The 27,704-nt window shown below is 44.7% G+C and overlaps 1 protein-coding gene across 11 annotated transcripts in view; it reads right to left on the minus strand.

Moving 5' to 3' along the window:
- Positions 1 to 27,704, minus strand: part of DRP2 (dystrophin related protein 2) — a 53,724-nt gene that overhangs the window by 19,308 nt on the left and 6,712 nt on the right. For 5 of the 11 annotated variants that reach the window (XM_083722777.1, XM_083722775.1, XM_083722772.1 and 2 more), the window contains exons 3-11: positions 12,032 to 12,165; positions 11,195 to 11,351; positions 9,890 to 10,010; positions 8,624 to 8,892; positions 7,773 to 7,919; positions 6,467 to 6,545; positions 4,610 to 4,670; positions 3,166 to 3,227; positions 1,851 to 1,925 (exon numbers count right to left, since the gene is read on the minus strand). In XM_083722777.1, the coding sequence (XP_083578903.1) occupies positions 1,851 to 1,925; positions 3,166 to 3,227; positions 4,610 to 4,670; positions 6,467 to 6,545; positions 7,773 to 7,919; positions 8,624 to 8,892; positions 9,890 to 10,010; positions 11,195 to 11,351; positions 12,032 to 12,165 (1,105 nt within the window). Of the gene's footprint in view, positions 1 to 1,850; positions 1,926 to 3,165; positions 3,228 to 4,609; positions 4,671 to 6,466; positions 6,546 to 7,772; positions 7,920 to 8,623; positions 8,893 to 9,889; positions 10,011 to 11,194; positions 11,352 to 12,031; positions 12,166 to 23,509; positions 23,887 to 27,704 lie in introns of those variants that run through there. The other 6 variants (XM_083722773.1, XM_083722780.1, XM_083722770.1 and 3 more) reach the window with 4 other exon arrangements.

The raw sequence follows: 27,704 nt of genomic DNA on the forward strand, positions 1-27,704 counted from the left end.
GGCACCCTTTGCAATTGACAGTTGTCGTTAATTTCATTTCTGTACTGCCTTATATTTTTAAAGCGGGGGGCGGGGACCTTCCGGCTTCCTACTATAAAATATTTCGAGATGTGTTAACATCCCCACTGAAAGACTTAATGAATGGAATCCTCACAGGAAAGCAAATACCAACATCATGGAAAAATGTGTATATTACACTAATCTCTAAACAAGAGCAGGATGTACTCCAGCTTAAAATATATAGGCCGATTTCCTTATTGAACAATGATTACAAGATATAGGCAGTTACAGATAGGTAGCCGTGTTGGTCTGCCATAGTCAAAACAAAAAAAATTCCAAAGGTATCTGAAGAAGTGTGCATGCACACGAAAGCTCATACCAAGAACTGACTTAGTTGGTCTTTAAGGTGCTACTGGAAGATATAGGCAGCTAGTATAATGACAAAAAGAATGAGAGCAATTCTAAGAAAGAAATTCCATACATGAAGATCAAACAGGTTTCCTGCCATTGAGGCAGTTAAGAAATAACACTAGGCATATATTGAATATGACTGAACTCTTAAGAGAAGAAAAATGAAAAAGAAACAATTTTAATGTCCCTTGACACAGAAAAAGCATTTGAGAATTTTTCTTGATGAGAGTTATAGAAATTATGGATTTTGGGACTGCACCAAAGGGCTAAAAGCCATATATCTATATATATCTATATATCTATATATCTATATATCTATATATCTATATATATATATATATCTATATCTATATCTATATCTATATATATATATATATATATATATATATATATATTTGCTTTCGTAGATTTTCACGGGTACAGGAATGCAGGTTTTGGTGTCCTCGGGTGTCTTCCCGTGTAAAAGTTGGGGTGTCTAGGCGACGTTTCGACGAGGTCTCACTCGTCATCTTCAGGCTGGTGCTTTCGGCTTCTTGTTACTGGAACAGAGCGGGATCTCAATGTTTGAGTTCCTATAAATACTGTAGAGGGGGTGTGGTGTCTAGCCTCCAATGTTCTGGGCAGAGAGGAAGTTCCCAGGCTAGTGTGCCTTTTCTTCTTTTGTTCCTTAATTACTTGAGAGATACCTTGAGTGATTTCTTGAGTGATATCCTGAGTACCACTTAGGTGGGTCATTAGGTGTGGATTAGTTGCTAAAGTCTTTGTGTCTTGACCTCTTGAACTTTGTGAAGAGTTTTCCTGAGAAGATGGCTGTATTGCACTTAGTTGTGCTTTGGCTTGGCTTCGTGTATAGGGGCGAGCTGTGGTTTTGTGGCTTGTGTCAGCCAGATCTGTGTAGGGATTGCAGGGGGGTGCAGCATCCGGAGGTGCCACCATGGATTGGCTACTGGATGGTGTCAGTAATTCATCTGTGGAGAGGGTCTGGGTTTGGGTCTGGTGTGGTTGATTGGTGTTGGCGTTCTGTGTGCCTCTGGATCTGGTGTCAGTTTTTGTGGAGAGGGCTAATTTCCAGATGTCTGGCAAGCGGGATGTGTCGTCACGCTTGTTCATGTTGTGAGGGTGTTTCTCTATCTCGATGTTATATATATATAACAATGGGCAAATATAATAATATATGGTAACCTAAGCGAGAGGTACAGTATGAAAAATGGTACTAGACAAGGATGTCCTTTATTGCCACTGCTCTTCATTCTAGCATTAGAGGTCCTGGCAATAAAAATATGAGAAGACACAGAAATAAGTGGAAAACAAATACTGCATGTTTGTGTGTTGTTCCTTCATGCATATTGTAGCGCCAGTTTATAGAATGTGAAAATTGTCCCTAATTAGGCAACACGGCTGGTACAAGAGGAAGAACAGGAAGGAATTTTGGGGCTTACATCGCAAGGCCTTCTGTACACGGCGCAGTTTCATGGCTGTGCGATACGCAGAAAACTTGATGTTGTTCAGGTCAGCTGTAGATAAGGACAGAAAGAAAAATGAAACCACAGGCTGTCCTTTGCCAACTTGGTGAACTCCACTAAGGTTGGCACTATTTCCTTGGCATTCTTGCTTTGCCAACTTCATGCACTGCAAGTGCTTTGAACCTCAACTCCCATCAGCTGCAGGTGACATACATAGTTTTCTTCCTCCACATTTTTTCCTCATAACTACCTTGTAGGTAAGGCTGAGAGACTGTGACTGGCTCAAGGTCACCCAAGAAGTTTCATAGCTGAGCAGGGAGTTGAACTCCGATCATCCAGGTCTTAGTCCTACACTCTGACCACAACACCACAACTCTTGCCGTTACAAAACTGGACTGAGAAGCATCCCCCCTGTCCTTCACTTTATCCCAAAATGAGGGTGCTTCCAGCCTGTTGGTATTATTGAGTGGCATTTAACCACACAGGGGCAAATTCATGTTATGAAATAGTTGACAGGGAGGTCTTGCACAAACAAACTCTCCTCCCCAAAAGACCTGAATTTTTACAATAAGGAAATTGAAGAGGGAAATGCATTGGAAAGTGGGTGGATGACACATGCTCCGGCACAATGTCAACTAACTCCACTGTCCAAGCAAAGCCACTTCCGCCCTTCAGAGGAGGTGGAGCTGAGGGCTTCACAGCCCCACCACGTGCGCGGCAGCTGGGGGCGGGATTCCCGGCCGCGTCATCTCCTGGCCAGCCAATCGGCTAGCTCTGGGGGTGTGGCCTGCCGCCTTCCAGCTGTTCGTGGCCCTGTCCGAAGCCTGAGGAGGTGAGGACCTAAGGCACACCCCCAATCATTGACCCTGGGGGAGTTCCTAGTTGATGTGCGTCAGCAGGACTCCCCCTACTGATGGTTAACCCTTCCCGGACTTCAATCAGACGGGCTGAAGTCGGATATAGTCGGTTAGGACCAGTGCCTAAGCCAATACCACTCATCACCTGTAACCAATAAAGTTGTGGTCTTATTTAGCCCATTAACCTTAATAATTGTCCCATGTGTCATTATTTCCACCGAGGACGGGGGCAGGGGGCAGGAACTTGCCATAAAAATAAGAATAAATAGCCAACATTATCTGATCTCCCTGCAAATAAATCCGGATGAAGGCTCAAATAATAGGAAGCACCCTGCAGTGCAGAAGCTCCTCCCCCTCCTCCCACTCGCAGACGGTCTAGTGGTCCATAACAATAGTTGTGATGCAGACCTTGCAGGCTTTAAAGTCCTTCTTACCCAGTGTCTGGTATAACTCAGTCATCTTGGGGTGGTCCCAGCATGTTGTCTGAGCCTGGTGGCTGAAAAGAGGAATTCAGTAACAGGAAGTTGTTGTTATTATTATTATTATTATTATTATTATTATTATTATTATTATTATTATTATTATATTATTATTATTATTATTATTATTATTATTATTATTATTACCCTGCCTTCTCCAGCCAAGACTGGTCTCAGGGCAACCAACACCAAGTATAAAAACAATTGATTAAAATACAACTTAAAACAAGATTAAAATACAACATTAAAATGCAGCCTCATTTCAGTAGAAACTCAAATCAAAAACTTTTTGGGGATGAAAACGTCAAATCTTCACCAAGGCCAACTATCCAGACTGGTCCTATGTGGGCCGGAAAAAAGCCAGGGAAGTCCCCAAATAGGAGTTCCATCACAGAAGGAAAAAGGAAAAAGAAAAAAAGGGGAGGGAATCAAGTTGATTCTAAGCCGAAGGCCAGGCAGAACAACTCTGTCTTACAGGCCCTGCGGAAAGAAGTCAGATCCTGCAGGGCCCTGGTCTCATGAGGCAGAGTGTTCCACCAGGCCGGAGCCAGTGTTGAAAAGGCCCTGGCTCTGGTTGAGGCTAATCTGACTTCCTTAGGTCCGGGACCTCTAGGGTGTTGCTATATGTATATCCTCCGCAGGGCATACCAGGAGAGGCAGTCCCATAGGTACGAGGGTCCTAGGCCATGTATGTTTACATGTGTGTTCCATGTACAAATATATATTTTTTCAAGAGTTGTATACCGGTACAAATGTAGACATTTTGTCATGGATCAATGGTACCAAATAGTATGAGAAATAGTATATAGAAAGAGAACCCGCACAAGTGACGCTGAAACAAAACCCCACACATACACTAAGTAGAAAAATGGAAGCATTGCCCCCCATGCCACCTCCCCACCTCTTATCTTCCAAACCTAACACTGCATGCAACAGTAATGTCTCGCAACAAATGAAACTGATCTGTAGCAAACACATCTTGAAAAAACAGACAATGTACGTATTTTTTGTAAACTAAGAAATCTTTAATAAAAATTATATTTAAAACAAAAGAAAACAAAACTGTAGACACCTTGTGTGATTTGGAATTGGGAGAAGGAATGTCCTGGAAAATCCCAGAGGATGTAGGTACAGATAAATAATTGTTTATGCTGATGTGCAAATCACAGCAATGCCAGTCATGAAATAAAGCAATATGGCGGTTCAAACACGTGGGTGTCTTGGGGATCCCAGGCTCCCACAGTGTCCCACAGAGAACTTACAAATCATATTGACTGCGATGTGGGGGTAGGTGATGGGTAAGATGCCTGAATATGTGGCAAGAAAAACTGAATACTGCTCTCGGTCACAAGGGATAGGACAAGACCGGAAACTCATTCAGATGCTGTTGCACACTCACTTGATGTAGTATGGGACCTTATTGGGAGAAATTGCTCGTTCCCAGGGGACTTGGACTGAGGCTGCAAGAAAAAAATAGAAAGAGGAGATAGACAGAAAAGGCTGATAAGCACTTTGCATGTGATTTGAATGCCCCAATTATTTACCAGCAACTACTTCTATTTTCTAATCCTCATACCTGGAAAAACAAAGTTATGCAACAAAGTTTTACTCAGAATAGACCCATTGAAATTAATGGATCTAAGTTAATCATGTTCATTAATTGCAATGGATCTACTCTTAGTAGGATTTGCAATGGATACAACCCAATATCCCTTCTTTTGGTTCCCATTTTTGCCTGTCTGGGCAAATACCTTACTAAAATATTGTTAGTGTGTTCAGCTCCTTTCCCAGGGTCACTAGAACAGGGATGGGGAAATATGTGGCCCGGAAGATGTTGCTGGACTCCCATCATCCTTGACCATTGGCCATAAGCTTGAGAAAGCAATAGATGGTGCAGCTACTGTATTGCAATGGAAATGAATGCATCACATATATCACAGGCAGTATAGCTTTTAATTATGGGCAACAAACAATGGGAAACAGTGGACTGAGTGGTGCTGATAATATCATCTTCAGCATGAGGACATTCCAGCTAATTAGTTGTGCTTTCTCTCCAGATGGTCCATTCCATTCCACTTTTCCGTTCAAAATAAGCAAATAAATCATTGCCAGAAGAAAACTAGCACAACAGGAAGTGGGTGGGGCTAAACATTTTCCCTTGATGAGCTAGGTTTTTTTTGTCCGTTTTTGTTTTTACTACTGGAGAGACTGTTTAAACATTAAAAATGGTATCCTCGAGGCTGGCCAACGGTAAATATTTTAAAGCAATTAATTAATTATAGTAACTGTATTAAGCATAAAATGTTGTCCCCACATCAGATTATTTTAGTCCCTTTGTCAAAGCTAAGGAAAGCTTTATTCAGGACTGTGGGAATGATAACTAGAAATGACAGCGACAACAGTCATAGAGGAAGTCCACAGGCAAGTTGTTGTTGTTTCTTTAAAAAAAGAAAATCTGGGCCCACTTGAAGTTTTGAAAATAAACCAAGCACATTTTAAAATAGTTTAGGGGGGTGAGAATTGTTTAACAAGCTTAGCAGTCTCAGGGCAAGTGAACAGGCAGCACATGACATCAAGTTTCAGTATTCACCAAGGCTATGAAACACATGTAGCCTAGCAATGAGTCAGTCCTGGGGCACTATGCAAACCCAGCTCAAGGATCTGTGGTAGGACCACCTCAAGGACAACCTCTGTGAGCAGAGCCCTTGGAATGCAGAAATGGCAAGAATGCTTGGGTGGCAAAAGGCATCAATTAGTCAGTTTTGGTCCTGCCTTGCTTTTCATAGAAAAGTGTTTTCTTTTTTAAAAAAATGTGGCGTATGTAATGCTTTTGTTAAGTAAGCATCACTGAAGCTGGGCCTTAATGAACTTTGGAGGAGGAAAGAGATGAATAATAATAATAATAATAATAATAATAATAATGATAATAATAATAATAATGGTATCCTGACCACATGTTCTTATAATTCTATTGTCCTTTATTAATGCCTAGTTACCAACTGTGTACACATGGCCGCTGACCACAAATTTGTACCAAGTTGTCCTGTTTTTGTTGTATAGGTTTACTTTTATGAATACTAATAATAAAAAACTGTTACAGAAATGGCATCATGCAGTTGCAGCCTGAAATGGCACTATGTATTCTACCTCCTCAAGATTCTATCATCTCATTCAGCTGCACACGTGAAACATGCTAAGGAGAAGGGAGAACATCTCTTCCCCTCCAAAGTGACAATGCCTTCAGCTGTCTACGTACTTGAAAGGAAGTGCTGTGATCCTGGCCCAAAGTCTCGGTGGGCGTCCTGAAGGTGCTTCAGCCGGTCATTGATGGAAACCTATGCAGAGGTTGGAAATATTAAAGAAAATTGGGGGAGGGGAAACATATAGCATTTCAGCCTGTCTAGCACAGAACCCAGATGTGCCTCCTATCTTTACAGAGTAGGCTATATTCCATCCACACAAACGTCATGAGGTTTCTACACAAACACTACCCTCCACCTAGGAAAGCAAGTATAAAGTTCTACACAAATATAAAATAGGGGACGTGGATTGCCACAAGTACATGTGGAAAGGACCTAGGGTTTTTAGTAGAGCCTAAAGCTTATCCTGAGTCAAGAGCAGGATGCAACAGCAAAAAAATGCTAATGCTATTCTAGGCTTCATCAACACAATATAGTGTCCTGAATACAATGGCTTGCTTGAGTTCCAGAAATTACTTTGGCTGTTGTGTGCATCTTGAAGTTGGGTAAAAATGGTAGCAAGTACTTTGCAACTTTTTTGAGGGAAAGAGGAGGGAACTATCCTCAAATTGCCATCCTAGCCAGCAGTTTTGTTACTATTTATGGCCCGGCTAAAATACGTTCGTTGTCATTTAACTCTTCACTTTCGTTTAGATTCTCACACACTGCATGTTGCATACCAGATATGATCCAAGCATTGCTATTAAATAACCTGATTTCCTTGCAATATAGTGTCCTGAACAAGGGAAGTCATAGTCCCACTCTATTCTACCTTGATCAGACCACACATGGAGTACTACTTCTAGGCAACAGGTTTACAAATTATGGACACAAGCCATTCACCTGCAGAGCTTATAGCCAGGGCTGCTGCAATAAACAGCTGTGTAAGCCTAGGGGAGGCAGAGACATACAAGGGCATCAGAGAAGGGAGAGAAAGAGGCCAGTGTTGTCCACAGTACCCCTGATCATCATTCAAGGCACCCCAGGGTGCCACAGCACACTGGTTGAAAACCACTGTCTCAAAGGGTGACACATGAAGGATGGAGCAAGTTTTGTTTTCTCCAGAGGGCAGGATCCGAACCAATGGATTCAAGTTAAATGAAAGGAGATTCTGACTAAACATCAGGGGTATCTTTCTTACAGTAAGAGCTGTTCAACAGAGGAACAGACTCCCATAAGAAGTGGTGGACTTTCCTTTGGACGTTTCTAAGCAGAGGCTGGATGGCCTTCTGTCATGTATGATTCCTGCATTGCAGGGGATTAGGCTGGATGACCCTTAGGGCTCCTTCCAACTCTACAAGGTTCTTGTGTCCCCTCCCTCACCTGCAGCTGTTTCCAACGTGTGTTGATCTGTTCCAGGGCACGAGAGTTCTCCATGGACAGATGCACATCGGAGATAGCCAACTGATGTGCAAGGTCATTCACAAGCTTCACTGCATCTTTCATGGGGGACAGCTCCTCTTTGAACAACTGGAGATCCATCCCATCCCAAAGGAAAAAGAAGTTGGAAAGAGTCAGAAAGAAGGAGAGAGAAGAAGAAGAAGATGAAGAAAGCCAGCAACCAATGATCTTCGATTGTTTACAAATGGGGTTGAATGCACTCAACAACACATGATGACCCAACTCATGTTGGAAGTGGTGGAAGAAAGCAATCACAGACCTCTCAAGATAGATAGGAAGGTTGTTCCACTCACAAGTCCCTTGTGGAGCACTTTTTAAGTGCCCAACAGCTCTCTGGTTGTCAGGCGTTGGGAACCACAGTTCCAGGGTCTTGCTGAAGGACTGCACTTCATGGAACTGATAAAGTGGACTTTAACCCACAAAATCTTATGCCACAAATAAATTAGTTATGGTCTTAAAGTGCCACAAGATTCCTTGGTTGTTTTTGGCAACCTCAGTGTCTGCCCACTCCCTCCCTCCAGGCAGTGGCGAAGCTGCATGCTCTGGCACCGTGGGAGGAGAGCAGGCAGGGGCGGGGCTGGCACATGTCCTGGGGGCGGGACATGCCGCCCGCGGGGGTGTGGTGTGTGTCCTGGGGGTGTGGCGCCTGGTGCGGTGGGGAGGTGTGTGGCACATGTCTGGGGGGCGGCATGTCTGGGGGTACCCCCCTCCCTGATGGTGCCGGATGCTCCCCCACCCACCCCTGTTCCTCTGCCAGTGCCTCCAGGTCATACCTTGGTGGCCTGGATGTGTTCTGGCAAAGAGTCGATGAAGAGATCTCCAATGGGCTCCCAAGTCTCCCTCACACTTTCAGCTTGGTTGAGGGTTGTGCTGAGCTCCTCCATGGTGCCCTTGATCTCCAGCAGCTGCTCCAAGGTCCGCTCGATGTGGCGGTGCTGGTCGACGCAGCGGGCAGTGAGCTTCTCCCACAGCTCACTGGCCACAGTGGCCTGTTTCCACACAAAACGACTGATGTTTTGGATCCGGTGTCTTGGGGAAACATCTAGAAACAGAGCAGGAAGACGACTGAGGGCAACTGATCTGGAGGTCAAGCATGAGGGTGGCAGCCCTGAGGAACTTAGAGAAGGGTAGAAGCAGAAAGGCAAACAGGTATAGGCACTTTGTATTGCAGTTAAATGTTATTAGCACAACATCACCCTGGTGTTTTGTGAGAGGGTGGTATATAAATACTTTTATGAATAAATAATAAATTGTGAAAAGGTGGGCTGGGGGGAGTTCAGAGGGCCTGCCTAAAGTTCCCTGTGCCTCTTGCCTACACCCAGTGTTTCCCAAATGTGGTTCTCCAGCTGTTTTTTGGACTACAACTCCCACCATCCGTACCTATCATACTGGGAAATAAAACACTTGCAGGCACGAGTGATTCCACAACAACACACCTCTTTAACCTGGTTTTTGATACTTGAGATGTATATTTTTAGGACCCGGCCTGCTTCTGTAATTTTATGTTGTTTTAAACTGTTTTTAACATTGCGTTTTAATTATTGTAACCCACCCTGGAACCTGGGGTGAAGAGCAGGTAATGAATTGTAATACCAACAGCAATACTAATAGTAACATCGACTCCAGTCATCGACTCCCCGTCCCCCCCCCCCCAATTCTGAGCACCTGACTTCCTTAATTCCTTTGGGATGTCCCTGTCCATCCTATGTTGCTCATCACCACCATTTTAAAAGGGAATCTGTCCTTCCTGCAGCCTTCAAGACACCCATCTAGGAATGAGATTAACTTCTATTGTATCCTTCTGGAGGTCAGGAGTATGTTATCCTCCAAATGCGCTCATAGAGTATTCAGGGAAGGATTATGGGATCTCTCCATAGTGACAAAGAAGGTCAGTAGGTTAGCCTGGAAGCATAAAAGCCTTGTGCCAGTGAGCTAGCATTGCCTTTTGGTTTTTGCCCCAGCAGAACGAGAAGAGTTTGTTTGAAGGTGCAACGTGAGCGGACTGGGGGAGACAGCTAAAGTTATGTAGGACCGTAAACCTTTGCTGTCGGAATTGGAGTCCTCCACTTCTTCAAATGGATGCTGAGTGAGGAAGGCCTGAGCAGACTCCAGGACAGAGTAAATGTAGGGCCCCCGGGACTTCACCTCTTCCATAAATGCCTGTGCCAAAGAGAGAGAAGCAGGAAAGATTAAGTGAGCGGCAATGTTGTTTCCTGTGCACATAACACCTCCCTTCCAGTGCGAGGATTTGGGGTACCCTCAGGAATGTCACCCTTAGTGGGGTGCCTCCAGCCTGAAAGAGGTGGAAGTTCAAAGTGGGGTGAACTAACAATTCTCTTAGGCTGCCTTGGATTTTTTTTTGCACTCTGTGCAAAGTGGCAATGGTAGCGTAGTTCAGAGAGGGAGGCCTCCTCTGCTGGTCTCGGGGGCCCTGGCAAATGCCTAACCTTGCCAACCTTGCAGCACACTCAGCTGACACATGGCATAGGACAGGGGAGCTTATGTGCATAGCTGTCAACTTTCAGATTTGAAAATAAGGGATCAGCAGCCTCGAAAATAAGGGATCAGCAGCATCACCTGTCTCGGGGACAGTCTATGGGATATCTAACAATCTGGGATAGCAGCAGGAAGCGGCGGGAATAAGGGACATTCCCACAAGAAAAGGGAAGGTTGACAGCTATACTTATGTATTTCCAAAGCTCTGTCACAGATAAGGTGTCTGCTTAACCATTGCCAAAAAGAGAGGACAAAATGGATCTACATACGATAATTTACATGTACAGATGCATATTTAGAGAGGAATATTATAAAAGAGAACTAAAGTCCACCTCACCATAGCAGCCAAGGCCCTTGCAACTGAAGCCCCCTGCTCTCACTTCTTGGGGTTATCTATCTTTTAATTAGACTTGGAGGAGACAGCCTTTCAATATACTCCTTCAAATAAAATTAGTTGGATAGTGTATGGAAACAGGGTCTTTTCCATGGTGAGCACCTGGTTGTGGAGGGTGATTTTTTTGCAGGTTGGTTTAATTTGCAGAAGGTGACTTGAGGGCCTGTTAAGGTATAGGGCCCTCACTGCAGCAGCCCCAGCCAGCATGGCTACCGGGTTTCTGGGATGATGGGCTGTAGCCCAGCAGCATAATAAGAGTCCCACTGGATCAGACCAAAGGCCCATCTAGTCCTGCAGCTCAACAGATGCTCATGGGATGCCCACTTCAGAGGCATACTATTTCCTCTTATTCTGGTATAGGTAGTTTGCAGACATTGTGCCTAATAACCTTTAGCAGCTTTATTCTCTCCCCCCCCCCCCCTTAATGCCATGCTATGCCCTCTGGGACACTTACCGCATGCCTCTCCTTCTCCTGCTGAACCAAGAGGACGTCCCCACGGAGTGGCAGCTGGGCGGAGAGCTCCTCATCTTTTTGGCCGAGCCAGTCTATGATCTCCTGCAAGGGAATCTGCAGCTTGCTGCTGTGGTCAGAGAAGGCTTCCAAGCGAGCCCTGAGGAAATGAAGGTGGGAAGCAGGCAAAGAACAATGAGACCACAGAGATGGGAAGTGAAGTATTTGAAGCAGAATGCTGAGAGGGTGACAAATGAAACCATCTTGGAAGTATGTGTTTTGGATACTCAGAATTAAACCCTTCCCTTGTCCATTGGCTGATGTCACAAGTGATGACAACGGACATCACTATGGCTATGGCTTGAGAAAAATGGCTTCGTGACCTCCTACTTCTTCCCCCGCCCCGCTTTGGCTGTGAGAGATAAATCTCCCTCACACAGCCAATGCTTGCAAAATGCAGGCTTCTTCCTCCCTCTCCCCTTCAGCTAATGTAGGATAGGGAGAAAAAACCTGCATTTTGCAAGCACCAAGCATAGGGCTAGCAACACCCTTTCCACAGCGGTTCCTAAGTGTCCAACAGATTTTTGACAGGTGGGCAGGATAACCTGTCTACTAGTTGTGTGACATCAAAACGACATTGTGTGATTGACAGGTAGGATGCCCCATCTGCTTGCCAAAGTTGGTTCGCAGGGTCCAGACCAGAGCCACAACAGTTTACCATCCCTGCACTGTCTATTCTCACCCATGGAGATTTCAGCTTTGGCTTCAGTATCTGTCAGACTGGCTTCTGTAAGCCAAAGGAAAACAAGGCACTTTGCCACGCATCTCCCAGCATCTCACCGAAGGCTGTGCGATTTCTTTTTAATCTCATTCCAGCAGAGATTCATCTCAAGAGGCATCTGTGGCCCAATGGCACCATTCAGAGGCTTTTGGCTCACACAGGCTGGTGCAGCACCATCTTGGGGTGTTTTAACCTGAGCATAAACACAGAAAGCAGGAAACTCTATTATCAAATGAGGAGAAAAAGCACTTGGTGCCCACATGACAAGGGAGCGCAGTAAATTTTTATCTATTGCACCTCTTCTTTCCTTGTTGGGGAACAATTGTGTGGGAAAGGGAAGCATAGGAAGTGTTCTAAAAATCTATGATTAATACTGGGTGCTGCTTTATAAAAGGCATTTTAGTTTATTAACCACCTGATTTTTAGTTACTCAACCGCTTTTCTTTTGTATGTACAGTATCATGAAAAACAAGAGGAAAAAAAGGGGGGAATCATCTTTGTTTTGTTTTTGCTTCATTAACCAATTTCATTAAGCAATTTTTAAAAGCTCACAACCCAAAAAAATAGTGTGACAGCACTTGCTGTCATGAGTATTCATGGATGTTCGATTCTTATTTATCAGCGATAGTTGGGGTTTTTCAATCAGTACATATTAGGGAAGGAGAAGATGGTAACAGTAAACATGCACCAGATCCAATCACTATGATACAACTTGAAATAGTCATAGCTTCCCCCAAAGAATCCCAGGAACTGTAGTTTGTTAAGTGTACTGAGAGTTTGTTAGGTGACTACCTATCCCCCTGACAGAGCTACAATGCCCAGAGTAATTTAACTATCCATCCCTTTTTCCAAGGAACATGTAGCTTTCTGAGGGGAATAGGGGTTGCTTAACAACTCCCAATACCTGTAACAAACTACACTTCCAAGAAGTGGCTGATAGGTGTGGTAAATCTGCCAATCACCCATTGCCACCACCCTTTTGAATAATACCCCTCCCCACCCTCTCACTATATATAAGGGTCTGGTGACTTCTGTTTCAGTGTATCCGAAGTAGTGTGCATGCACACAAAAGCTCATACAAATAACAAACTTAGTTGTATTTCTGTAAACTCTGGAGTTCCCTCTCTAGCCTCCTGATACCTCCCTCTTGGGCATGAGTGGTGCCATAAAATCACAGCTGGCTTTCTCATAAGGAACCACTAGAGGGCAGAACTTGGCTGGGCTGGTCACTAACAAACTGCTGCTTTTGCTCTGTTCCTCCTCCTGCATCACAAGGATGGTTTTTGACTTGTCTTATGAGGTCTAACTTTTTTCTTAAAAAGAAAATAATGGACTAGAATCTTGGTTGTACAGTGGTACCTCAGGTTAAGAACTTAATTTGTTCTGGAGGTCTGTTCTTAACCTGAAGCACCGCTTTAGCTGATGGGGCCTCCTGCTGCCGCTGTGCCGCTGCTGCACGATTTCTGTTCTCATCCTGAAGCAAAGTTCTTAACCCGAGGTACTATTTCTGGGTTAGCGGAGTCTGTAACCTGAAGCGTATGTAACCTGAAGTGTATTGAAACTCAAGGTACCACTGTATACCAATAGTCTTTTCATGGCAGGAAAGCATAGCCTGGATCTCTTAATACATAAAGGTAAAGGTAAAGGTACCCCTGCCCGTACGGGCCAGTCTTGACAGACTCTGGGGTTGTGCGCCCATCTCACTCAAGAGGCCAGGGGCCAGCGCTGTCCGGAGACACTTCCGGGTCACGTGGCCAGCGTGACATCGCTGCTCTGGCGAGCCAGAGCTGCACACGGAAACGCCGTTTACCTTCCCGCTGGTAAGCGGTCCCTATTTATCTACTTGCACCCGGAGGTGCTTTCGAACTGCTAGGTTGGCAGGCGCTGGGACCGAGCAGCGGGAGCGCACCCCGCCGCAGGGATTCGAACTGCCGACCTTTCGATCGGCAAATCCTAGGCGCTGAGGCTTTAACCCACAGCGCCACCTGCGTCCCCTCTTAATACATAAAGCATAGCTATTGGGCTTAAGTGATTCTAAGCATACAAATTTATTTAGGATGCAAGAAATACTTTACTAGATTGGACCAAGCTCTGCACAATACAACATTCCTTGCAAGAATTTAAGCAACAACAGATAGAGAACATCCCTACATCAGCAGTACAATGACAGTCCACAATCTAACAGAAATTTTTCCCTACACTTTTTAACTTCCGATGGTAAAATGCCCTCCTCTAACCAACTATGCCAAATTTGGAGAACCTCTGGTTTGCTGCTTGAACCTGAACTGCCAGGGGTTCACATTTGGCCCACAAACCATGGCAACCTGGCTCCTCACACAATAGCATATCAGGAGCATTAAAATGTACCCCTAACTGTGTATTGGGGCAAGGGAAAGCAGGCTTCTGCTGATTGGAAGGAGAGCCAAAGCCTGCTTGGGAACCACTGTACAGTATAAGGGATTTGGGCAGGTAGGCAGGATATCACAGCATCATGTGGCTGGTGATATCAATCTGATATCCAATCTGATTGGTGATGCCCATCTGATCCTGTTGACCTGCAGGGATGGAGCCAGATAAGGATCTGGTTCATAGAGTCAAAAAGGTTCCCCACACCTGAACTGGGCAATGGGAATGGGGCCCATAACATGTGCTATCTCCCAGTGTCATCAGTGAGAGCTTTCCATTTATTCTGAACAAGAGGCATCAGGCGGGTGCATTTCAACTGGCAGGGACAAGGGTGAAAACTCACTCCTCTGAGTCCTGGTCCTGTTTACAAACAACAACAACAACAGTAGTAGTAGTAGTTACACTGCACTCAACTGCATTATAAAAACCACATAAGAGTCTAGCCCTGTGCCATCTTAAAAGACTTACATAGTGCAGGACTTTGGAGCTCAGACATCATGGCCAGACTTTTCCCTTCCTCTTCCCACCCCCACCCCCACCCCCATTTTGTTTAACTTCCAGCCTGAAGAAGAGTTAAGAAAACTCAGAAGTTGGCTTTCTGTTTGGTGGCATTTTAATCAATACACAGGACCAGTGCTTTTTTCTCTCTCTAAAAAAATGTTTAGGGGTACTCTCATTTTCCTACTCATATTGATATACTGCTCCTCAATGAGGCCAAACTTAGATTCACAAAATGTTTAGGGGTATGCATACCCACATACAGGGACACGGGTGGCACTGTGGGTTAAACCACAGAGCCTAGGACTTGCTGATTAGAAGGTCAGCAGTTCGACTCCCCGCGACGGGGTGAGCTCCCGTTGCTCCATCCCTGCTCCTGCCAACCTAGCAGTTTGAAAGCACGTCAAAGTGCAAGTAGACAAATAGGTACCGCTCTGGCGGGAAGGTAAACGGTGTTTCCATGCGCTGCTCTGGTTCGCCAGAAGTGGCTTAGTCATGCTGGCCACATGACCCAGAAGCTGTATGCCGGCTTCCTCGGCCAGTAAAGCGAGATGAGCGCTGCAACCCCAGAGTCGGCCACGACTGGACCCAATGGTCAGGGGTCCCTTTACCTTTATACCCCCGCATACCCCCATAAAAAGCACTGCATAGGACCCCTCCAGATAGCCCATTTAATCAGTTGTCATCCTGATTTGCTTGTACGAAGCTTATGCGGAGGTTAGTTTATACCTTGTCTTTATTGAGCATTCATCCTGATCTGGTTGTGTGGTGTTGCCTCTGCTCCCTGTTAATTAGGGTTGTATTGTTGTTTCAGTGGATGTTTTCCTGTTGTACAAAGTGCACACTGCTTAGATATTTTTTTAAAAATACTGAGGGCTTTAGAAATGCTTTTAACTAAGTAAGTAAATGAAGAAGACTACTGAAGCATCTGAAACTGAGGCAAAGGCAAAAATGGAGCATACTTCTGACATTTAAAAAGAGAACAGATACGCTTGTTCTATTTTAAGAGAGCAAGGATTCTGGATAGCAATAACAAATACAAAATAATGAATCACTCCCACAAGTGGCATGACTCTTCCATCCTTCTTCAAATGAAACTATAAAAAGACTTCATATGTTTCCTTAAAAATACCCCCAAAATATGTTTTCTTAACTAGATGTCTTTCCGACATATGGATTATTTTTGATACCCAAAATATGCATTTCATGACTGAGCAAAAAGGTATGACCAAGGTCTCAAGCACATATAAAAGCATTCTGTTTCTTTTGATATGTGTCCAGTGCAAACTGGAACAACAGAGATGTACAGGTACAACAACACATTGGTGTTGTTTTTATTTCCAATGATTCAAAAATCCAAAAGTGTTATAATAAATAAAACTTACAGCAGTGAATAAATAGTCATCATGCATATCCAATCTGCTATTGGTTGCCTGAGCATCCAAATGATGTTGGTGACTTTGGTGATAAAGACCTGCCCGAGTCCCTTTTTACCTCTTTATAAATGGTCACCAGTTAACATTTAATGTGTGACACATAGAAGCAGCAACGAAATGTTGCAGTGTGAATTGCTCCTGTTCAGGATACTCCAATCCATCCCCTGATTCCAAACAACCCATTAGGATTCTGTAACCACTCTAAACTCTCACTGAGCTGTTTTTTAGGTTCCACTCTTGGATTCCTCCCATTTTTTTTGTACTTCTGTAAAACTTGGTGATCCCCAAGTCTAAGCCTGCTGAGATGTTGTGTGTGTGTGTGTGCCTGTGTGTTTGTGTGTGCATGGATGCATTTATGCCTGCATGTGCACACACTATTTTAGCTATACAAACAGCCACATGGAAAGCCAGAACATCAGAAATAGTAACACCTGAGTGAGTTCTGCAACAAAATGCTGCAGTGTAGAGTGTTCCTTGTTCAGCGTTCCATTCACTCTACAAAATCCTATCCCCCTCCAGTTTTCATTCCCACCCTTAATGGTCAGCCTTCCAAGCCCACTGGGCATTCTCAGTTTTTCTTGGACTTGGGATGTTTGGCGGATCTCCCTCTTAGGATTTTATTTGCCAAATATTTTTTGTGCACTTACAAACCCAAACCTGCTGATGTTCTGTACATGGGGTGATGCTGTTTTGGCTATTTAAGGACTGGAAATAGCTAATGCTATATATATATCTGCTATTTAAAACAACGGCAACTGTGGGTGCCATCTGTTTGAGTTTCCTAGATTTGTACTACTGCTATTAGTATTTTGATTGCAGTTATCAATTTGCTGTTCAATCTTTTTCCTCCATTGCATTTTCCTTTCCGCCCCTCACCCCATAAACCACTTAAGATTAATTTCCTTCTCTGTGGGAAAGCTAAGTAGAATCAAGCCACTAATCTGGCCTCCCAGGTAAAAGACATTGTGCTGCCAACACAATATGTACATTTCCAGTAGTAAAATCAAGTCCAGGACAAAATCCTGCACAAACAACACACACAGTTGCTCAGGGTCAATAAGTGCTTAAAGGTGGGCCGATGAAGCTGCACACAAACTGAGATTTGAGTCAGCAAGTGTCCGGACTGAGAGACTCACATTCAAACCCAGTGTGCATGGCCCTGGCACCAAAATGGGGTTTTTTTTGGGTACTCGGGCACCCAGGGTCCCAGGAAGTTGTCACCTATGTCTCTTGGCTTAACACACTTCACAGGGGTTGTTGCGAGGAAGAATTAAGGGCTTTATTTGGGAACAGAGTATATCACCTTGATCTCCTGGGAGTATAGGAAATTGCCTTATGCCAAATCAGACTCATTGATCCATGTAGCTCAGTATTGTCCAAACTGACTGGCCGTGACTGTCCAGGGTTTCAGATGAGTGTCTCTTCCAGCCTTACATCTGTACATGCCAGGGATTGAACTTGTGCCCTTCTGCATACAAAGCAGATGCCCTTCTACTGAGTTATGGCCCTTCCTTGCAAAAACCAGTATAAATATGCAATTAAAAGAACAACCAGCATCCTCTGCGACATTGCATGGAGCAGCATCTTGGATAATTCCTGACATGTGCAATGAGAATTGCAGTCCTTGAGCTCTTGCGGAGGTGCTCAAAGTGGCTTAAAAAACATAAAAGCAAGAATGACTCAACCATTAAAATATAAACCATCAAACTTAACATCAGGAAGAAAAAACACACACCAAGAAAACACAAAACAAAACACAAAGTGACGCATCAATCATCAATACACTAAGGCAGCAACAGAATCAAGGGTCTCCCCATTGATGATGGGGCTGCTGTTTGTAATGATTTTGGATTATAGGTTCCCAGTACTCATCCCATGAATTGGGAGTCTTGAGTGCAGCCCTGAAAAATATAAAGCAACTCTGAAGGCAGAAGTGTTTCTGAATTTGTATATAATGCATTACTCTTGATGCAGAATAACCACAGCCTGGTTATTCAGTACAGCTGGAGTGACATGATTAATTGACCATAGTCATAGATTAATAAAAACTGATAAACTCAAAGTAATTAGCATAATAAGAGTATGGAAAGCTTCACATAAAAGCAGAAAGGTAATTCTTGGGCTCTGCTTAGGATTGTTAGATGTCCTGAGTTTACAGACAGAGTAGAAACTGGCAACTCAGAGGTAGCTTTTGTTAGAACAGGCATGGAGTCCAGTAGTGCCTAGTGTAAGGTTACCAGATTTTTTTCAATGAATCCAGGGACACTTTTCAACTTCAATGGATTTTGTATGGGGACTGATTTGTAAATCTGGGGACTGTCCCTGGGAAACAGGGACATCTGGTAACCTTAGCCTAGTGAGGTAGAAGGTTGCAGTAATTGCTCCAGGGGCAGACTCTCATCATACTGGACAGGTATGGGGTAGAGCCTGATGGGCAAAGGAGATGATGCCAAACCCAACAGGACTGCACATACATGCCTCTCCTAGCAATTTAACCAAACAGTAAGTTTTATTAGATTACAGATTTTAGTGTGGCAAGAGTTTTTTTTTGGGGGGGGGGGCAGACTGTCCCTTTGCTTCTGGCTCCTCATTACTTCTAGTGTCCCTGAGAAGGAAGTTATAATCAGTGGGGTAGCATGGGTTGCCAGAGCCCGGGGCAAGGAAAGTATGCCTGGCACCGCTCTCTGATAGGCTGGAACAAAGGGGCAATAGCTCGATGACCTACCCAAGTGGCAGCAGTGGCACCCCGTGAGTGTCAAGCACAGCGGTGAGCGGGGAGGTTGTTGTTGTTGTTCAGGAGCGGGTATCTTTCTAAAGCTCATGCAGAGGGCACCCTAGCAACAGGCCATCACTCAAATTCACTCCTCAGTCCTTCCTTCATGATCAATGGAAGATATTCTGTGAGAGCGGGAGGGTGAGCTATTTTTAAAAAGTTATTATCTTATTTTTTCTTTTTGGAATGTTGTGCCCCTAAGAATTTTGCGCCCAGGCAATTGCCCCTATGGCTCACCCATAAAAAAGTTAAAAAAGGGTAAAGGACCCCTGGACTGTTAAGTCCATTCAAAGGCAACTACGGGGTTGTGGTGCTCTTCTCACTTTCAAGCCGAGGGAGCCGGCGTTTGTCCACAGACAGCTTTCCAAGTCATGTGGCCAGTCTGACTAAACCGCTTCTGGCGCAACAGGACACTGTGACAGAAACCAGAGTGCATGAAAACACTGTTTACCTTCCCACCGCAGCGATACCTATTTGTCTACTTGCACTGGCGTGCTTTCAAACTGCTAATTTGGGAAGAGCTGGGACAGAGCAACAGGAGCTCACCCCATCACAGGGATTCGAACCGCCAACCTTCTGATTGACAAGCCCAAGAGGCTCAGTGGTTTAGACCACAGCGCCACCCACCCATGCTACACCACTGGCTATAACCCAGGAATTGTATATCAAACCTTGAAACCTGGCTATCTTAGCTTCTCATGTAAAAAGCAAATGCCCAATAAATGCACAGCCTGCTGTGGGCTATTTTGGCCAACTATTTATCTGCAGTATTTATAGGGGGAGGTATTAAGCAGTTAGCTTAAAGGCCAGGAATCACTGGGTCAGGCTTGGGGAAACACTGGCCCGAGGGTGAGATGCAAGCCCTACATCTTTCCATCTGCTCATGATGCTAGCTAGGGAGGGAGGAGAGATTCATTTTTGTTCGCATTAAAATGGTAATATTGCACTTTCTGAAACAATACTGCCCTCTGGGAGGAATATAAATGTAATGGTAATAATGATAAGTGGACTGGAATGCAGCCATCCTTTGAAATCAGCATTTTTCCAAACTTTGTGATACAGTTCTGCAAGCCAAGTTATGTGTACAGAAGAAGTAAGAGAAAATAACATGAAAAATGTGTCTGAAGGCAAAAGTGCACACAGAAATGTGTGTATTCTTATGTTGAATGGGACATTTTTTTTAAAAAAAAAGTAATGCTGATGTAGAAATGTGGGGAGCTAAAGAAAAATGAAGAATTGAGAAAAAAACAAAATGGCCAGATTTGCCCATCCCTATTCTTCTCCATGGTTCCAGTCCCTCTCCTCTCCTCCAATGTCTTGTCATGATGTTTGCCTCTTATGCCACTGAATCAACACCACAAGCCTTCCCACCATGGCTTGGAACATCTGGAGAGCTGGTTTCAAATCCCTCCTCAGCCACACAGTAGGGTGACCTTGGTCCAGTCTCTATTTCTCAACTTTAACCTACCTTGCATATTTGTCATTAGGATGAAAAGGAGAAAACATACATTCACCACCCAAGTTCCTTGGAGGATAGGCAGGATACAGACATCAATTGACTAGATTTATTAAATAACTAGAAGCTTCAGATCTGTTGCTATTGGGAATTCTAAGAAACCAAACATGAGGTGCCGTTTGGAAATTCAGTTGCATCCAAACATAGATGAAAACCTGCTACTTGATCTCAGGAACCGTCATGCAAAATTTGAATGTGTTATCTTAAGAGGTGTCCAAATGCATACCGGACAAACAATTTTCCAAATGTATAGTAGAACAGTAATACTTCTGCTGTTGCTGCTGCTGCTGCTATAACTACTACCTCCCTCTAATATACCACCTGCAGAGGAACTGCCTTATGCATGCAAGCCCTTATGCCTGGTTTTGCAAAATGGTATTGTGAATTGACATGTGTTGCTAATAGGTTATCTTTTTCCTTCTTTGAGCTTTTATTATAAGCCAATAAACTTTGCATATAAAGTTCAAAGCAAACTCACAAGAAAGTCCCACCAAGTCCAACAGAGTTTACTCTCAGGAAGGTGTGTACAGGTCTCACTGTGGAATAATGTTTACAGTGGTACCTCGGGTTAAGTACTTTAATTCGTTCCAGAGGTCCGTTCTAAACCTGAAACTGTTCTTAACCTGAAGCACCACTTTAGCTAATGGGGCCTCCCACTGCTGCCGCACCGCCGGAGCACGATTTCTGTTCTCATCCTGAAGCATAGTTCTTAACCCGAGGTACTATTTCTGGGTTAGCGGAGTCTGTAACCTGAAGCATATGTAACCTGAGGTACCACTGTACTTAGATAGAAGTCCCACTGTGTTACTCCCCAGAAAATGGTGAACTGGATTGCAGGTAACATTATCTGTTAAGCTCACTGCTGCGGAACAAATTTCCTTGATGGAGAAACCCACATGCTTTGAGACTGACTTATTTAAATTAGAATTGCATCTTAGTGGTCCTGCCTCTTTCCTATTGATGGTGTGCTTCCCCCTGATTACTTAACACCAGAGGTGGGAACCATTTTCAGCCCGAGGGTCACATGCCCTAGTGGGGAAGATTCCAGAGGCGAAAGTGGGCAGAGTATTGAAACTCTTATCTATGTGCACCAGGTTATATATTCCCAGCCGTGCAAAAATCAGAAGTTTCTATAAACACACATACATAACACTCCATCCAGGGAAACAACAGGCTCAAGCACACTGTGCTGGCTGGGGGACGATAGAAGCTGTAGTCCGAAACATCTGTAAGGTGCCAGACAGTGGACCTAGGACCTTCTGCATGCAATGCAAAAGTGCTCTACCACCTAGATATGTCACTTCCCTGCACATAGAAAACTAGCATGTCAAGGGGAAGGTTAGGGTTCAGCCCATATAGGGGCAGGCTGTTGCCTTCATATTCTGATGATGAGCCTCAATAAAACCTCTGGCTGGTTGGCTGGCCACCGTGGACTGTGGAAGAAAACAAGGACCCCTTGGCCTTGCTCTTCTTCATTTCCATAACAAAATGGAGCCTCCAAGTATATAGACTGCATACCTTAAAGATAGATAATGGAGACGTGGATTTCAGGGACATGGTTTTTTCGCCCCATCAAGAGCTGCTTGTGAACTTCCCAGTGGCACTTGGCCAAGTTTTGCTGGAAGCAGGGAGCTGTGAGGCTACCAAGTCCAGTCAGGTCCAGCCAGCTTTGCCAATGGTCAGGGATGATGGAAGCTGGGAGTCCAACAACATTCTGAGGGTTACAGGTTCTCCAGCCCTGGTCTAGATGGATCTTGGCATCCAACAACCAACACACACACACACACAAGTTTCCACTTTTTGCAACCCGCTGCTGACATTTTCACTAAAGAAAAACACCACTGTGACTTTATTTGTGCTGGCCATAGTTTCTCTCTCTGACTAATTAGCCATTATTCCTCCAAAGCGATGTAGCATTTACTGACTTCCATTAGAAGGCATCAACCCCAAGGGCTCCAGGAATAGCATACTCAAGCATCATAATGCTCTCAGCAGAAGGGCACCCTAAGGGAGCATTGTTGTTGGGGAGGGCAAAGACTACTCAGCAGCAATATTCCATGGTCTGTTAGAGCAGAAACAGAAAAAAAAACCTGGTGTGCGGCTGGGTGAATTCCCCAGGAAAATCTCTTTTAACACAGATTTGCTTGTAAAAATCCCTGCATAATTACAGTGTCCCCTTGTTTTAATAAATCCACAGGATGGCTTAGGAATTATATGGAAGAAATTCAAGTGTTAAGCATCGCATCTGGCAAACTAATTCTTAATATTTTGAGTCTTAAAAGGTTTTACTGAAGAAACCCTTTAATATTTTGATTGCTCTTCTTAAAAAAAAAAAAGAGCTGTGCTAAACAGAATCTCGTTTCAACTGGAAAACTTTGCAAATCTGCAATACCCAGTTAAAGTTTCTGGGAAGCATCAATTCTGAAAGAGTGCAAAATTACGCACCTGTGCTAGGGAGCACACTACAAGTACAGCAGGAGCCCATGCACCCCCCCAAAAAAAAAACAGTGCAAAGGAAACTTAAAAAGATGAGCATTATAAATCATTCATGCCACAGCTGCTGCATCTCACGATGCCTTCACACTGGGAAGATGGTGCCTTTTCATGCGCCGATTCTCACAGTGCTAAAGTAGGTTAGCCTTGCTCTGTCAGCCGGGAAGAACGTTTCAAGTTGGAAACCCTAAGTCCAGGAGGGGAAACCCCAGGGGAATCTGGGGTTCTTTTAGAGCAGCAGCTTGCAATAGAGTCACAGCAGAAGACAACCCCACAGGGTCCAAAATCTGCTGCCACGTGGAGCCGAAAGACAGCCCAAGCATGCAAAGCTTGCAAGAGAAGTTCACAACACACCAAGAGCCGAAATGTGAAATACACCTGCCCACACACAGACACAGAGTTAGACATCCCGAACCTGAAACAAAATCTTCTGGGATGGGGGAATCAGTTGTCTCCAGCTCAGCATCAAAACTCCAGCTGCTCTCTACTGCAGGGATATAAGGCTGGCTAATTCACTCCCACTCTGCCCAGATGCATGTGAACCGCTTTGTTTTTAGATCCATGCCTGCACTCTGCCTTTGCAGACAGCTCTCCCTTACCTGGGCAGACGCGAGGATCCCCAGAGGGTCTCCTTGGTAGCTCCATGGGAGAGCATGTGTTGTCGACTGCCACCCCTACCAAAGCCATCCAAAAGGGAGATAAAAGAGGGAACAGGGAAAGCAGGCAGGAAAGGGAGGGAGGGGCAGGAAGGAGTGGTTTGCTACCGTCTCTTTGCTGACCCCCTAGGAATCTTGCAGGGGGGTGGCAGCAACAGCCACCGTTCAGGCTGTGAATTGCAGCTTTGTCCATATGGAATTCCAACACCCTCCAAACCACTTGATTCTTTGGCTGGGGTGGAAGCAGCTGCCTGCGTGAGAGGGAGGCTGAATGTCACGGACAACGTCCTGCCCTCCCAGAGTAGACTTGTGACAGTCACACTCAACTGCAGTAAAAGAGTCGAAAGAGAATAGTCACCTTGCTATATGGATGACCCGGTGTTGGCCATGCCTGTCAGATTCTTCCTCCTTGGCCTCAATGCTTACCCTTGTAGAACTCAGTAGGGAGGATGGGGGGCAAAATTAGACTTGTAGGTTCTGCCTGTCACTGTCTCTTGTCTCTACCCGTTGTTGGTATCCTTGCCTTCTGCCCCACCAGTTCAAATGGGCACCAGCCACCAATGGCATGGAGTCTGTTGTCTGATGGGAACTGCTGTGAAACCGGTGGGGAGGAAAGATCCCTCTTTGGAGAGTGGAGGGCCGGGACCAGGCCTTCCCTGGCTGTCAGTCTTCCTTACAGACCAAACACGCTTCCTGACTGTCCCTATTTCCAGGTGGGATTCAATCACATACCAGCAAATCCAGGCTTCACAATCAACATTGATTTGTTTCACACTTGCATAATAATTTCACATAACCCACCACAGCAAATCGTTATCCTTTTTGCAATAAAGGAATTGGCAGGAAAATGTGTAGGATAATCAGAATGGGGTGGGGAGGGGGAAGGGGAGGGAAGATGTCCTTTTTATTATGCATTAATGATGACGTTCTCATAATGTTATTGGGGCAGTTGTAGATGGTTGCGCTTTCTAAACTGTTCATGTCTGCAACAGTTCCTGTAAGGACATATTGCTTCATTTCCAACCAGTGCATGTTCTGTAGCTTCCTGATGAAATCCTGCAATTTTTCATATCACAAGGGTTCCTCTGGACTGTCAGGATTTTGCAAGAGGAAATTGATCATCTACCAGCAGTGGCGGAGCTTCATGCTCCAGCCCCAGGGGACAGAAAGCAGGAGGGGTAGGGCTGGCACGGGTCCTGGGGGTGTGGCACACCACCTGCAGGGGCGGGGTGACCAGCATGGGCAGGGGGGCAGCCGTGATGGCACCCTGGGGATCACGCTGCCAGGGGTGGTGCGCTCCCCCTGCACTCCTCTTCCTCCCCCAGTGTCTACCAGAACTTTAGGTGTGTGTGTTTTAAGTGGATTAAAGAGCTGTTGCCCTAGCACAAGAGATCCACTTTTCAAAAAGAGAGAAAGTGCTGGACTTTTTCTGGTTTGGAAAGTGATGGGGAAAAGCACTGAAAAGTGTGACATGAACAAATGACTAACAGGAAGATGTATAAGTACCCCACAAGCAAGTCCTGATGAGTGCTCAATGCCATAAAAAGGTAGAGGTAAAGGACCCCTGGACGATTAAGTTCGGTCAAAGGCAACTATGGGGTGCGGCGCTCATCTCGCTTTCAGGCCAAGGGAGCCAGTGTTTGTCCACAGACAGCTTTCCGGGTCATGTGGCCAGCATGACTAAACCGCTTCTGGTGCAACGGAACACCGTGACGGAAACAAGAGCACACGGAAATGCTGTTTACCTTCCCACCATGGCTATACCTATTTATCTACTTCCACTGGTGTGCTTTTGAACTGCTAGGCTGGCAGGTGCTGGGACAGAGCAATGGGAGCTCACCTCGTCGCATAGATTTGAACCACTGACTTTCAGATCGGCAAGCCCAAGAGGCTCAGTTGTTTAGACCACCCGCCACCCGTGTCATATAACCACTCTGCAAACAAATCAAATACTCAATAAAAACTGATCAGAACCTATCCCTCACATAAACTGTCTGCAAGCAAATCATAGTGAATGCTGAATAAATCTTCTAGGTTTGTTTGGTTTTTGTCCCACTTCTGTTGTGCTATAGCGTAAGGGTGCCCTTCCAGTAGCATTGAGAAGCAATCATAGTGCAATTAATGAAGTGGAGTGATGTATGGATAATCCAGTATAAATACCTCATTAATGCACTATCAATGTGTCAACGACATGTTTTAGGATACATGTTTCGCAAGGAGGAGGAGGAGGACACCCGTCTGGAGAAACTCTGACTGCTTGATGCCATGTCATGTAACCCCTGACGCAAACAAATCAGAACGAATGCTCAGAAAACAGGGGACTGTTGTCAAACCTGCCTGCAAACTCTGTGGAAACAAATAACAAAGAATGCTCAATAAACAGGTTGTCTGGAAGCAGCCCAGGTTCCCCGCAGGGAATACTGAAAATTCCTGGGATTCACCACCCCCTTCAGCACCAAAGCAAGAGGAAGAATGTCTTTGTTTTGGCCGAGAGGATTCCGTTCCTGTCACTAATGATCTCCCACAGACTTTCCCCCCATAAGCTAATGTTTCCATGCTTGGTCCCACCTACGGGCACATGATAAAAAGCTCCCTCTTTCTCTTTGTCTCTGCCCCCTGCTTCTTTCCACCAGATGACCTCCTGCACTTTTGCATGCCTGTCCACCACCTCTGCCTTTTCCTCTCTCCCCGCCCCACCTCACAGCTTTTAAAATTTCTACAGTGAGATGTTTGCAGGGCCGAAGTTTGTCATTGCAGAAGCCATGTTCTTTGTTGGTATCGGGAACCTCTGGCCCTGCAGATGTTGTTCAACTACAACTCCCATCATCATCCTCAACAACATCATTTAATTTGTATGCTGCCTTTCCATAGTGAAAACCATGCTCAAGGCATAGTTTTCACTATGGAAAATAGTGCATAACTGCATATGTAACATAATTGCAAATGCAACTTAAATAGAAATAAACAATAAATAATACATATCAAAATACCATAACTGAACAATTTCCACATAAATCGTAAGATCTAAATATGAAGGTACGGAAATTTTATGTTGATAACAACAACGAAAAGCCCCAACAAAAATCTCTAAATAGCCCAAGAGTCTGTTCAGCAGTCTCAGTTATTATAGCTGGAGTCAAGGCCCCACCTTCCCAGGCCAGGTGGGAAAAGGCCAGCAAGGCAGGGAATGTTGGTTGCAAGAAAAAAATAAACATAGAGAAAATAATTTCCTGGATGCCAAGATACATGTTTTGGGCAAGTATTTTTTGGTGACAGAACCCCAGTAGAGATTTGAAATCACAAAACATGCTGCAAATTAAAGTGTGGAAATATAGGCTGTTAGACCTTTAAAATAGGTCCTTCTAAGTTCCACCCAAAGTTTCTCTCTTTCCCCAACATAGAAAAGCACACACGTTTGGTAAGTTTAAAAGAATTTACGTACAACTCTCCAAAGATCCGATTCATGTGCTTTTCCATATAGCATTCCGATAAAGTTGAACAGGCAGTAAACTTGGCTTAATTGCAGTGGTGAAAGTTCCTAAATTATTGTGATAGGAACTCAAGAGTGGCTTGTAAGAGCCATGCAGTCTGAGCTTCAGCAACAAGCTAGGACATGGGTTGAGGAGGAACAAAGTCTTGATTACATATTCCCTCCCAAGGTGAGCTAAGACTGGTGGTACAGCTTATTCTATGGTATTAACACCTTCATGCATTAAATAGACTTGGTTATATGAGGCTGGTTATCTCACAGGTCTTCCAGGATTTATGGCCATCATCCCTGGTCATTAGAGGTCTAAAAGTTCCCCACACCTGGTTTCTATGGTCGCAAAACAGGGACAGACAACATTTTTGTTTGAGGGCTGCATTCCTTGGGTGGGAAGTGGCTGGGAGCTACAAGACAGAAGTGGGTGGGGCTAAAGATGGAAATGGGTGGGGCCAAAGATGAGTGTGGCC

Source organism: Podarcis gaigeae (assembly GCF_964106915.1).
Source record: "Podarcis gaigeae genome assembly, chromosome: Z".
In the NCBI taxonomy this organism is placed as follows: domain Eukaryota; kingdom Metazoa; phylum Chordata; class Lepidosauria; order Squamata; family Lacertidae; genus Podarcis; species Podarcis gaigeae.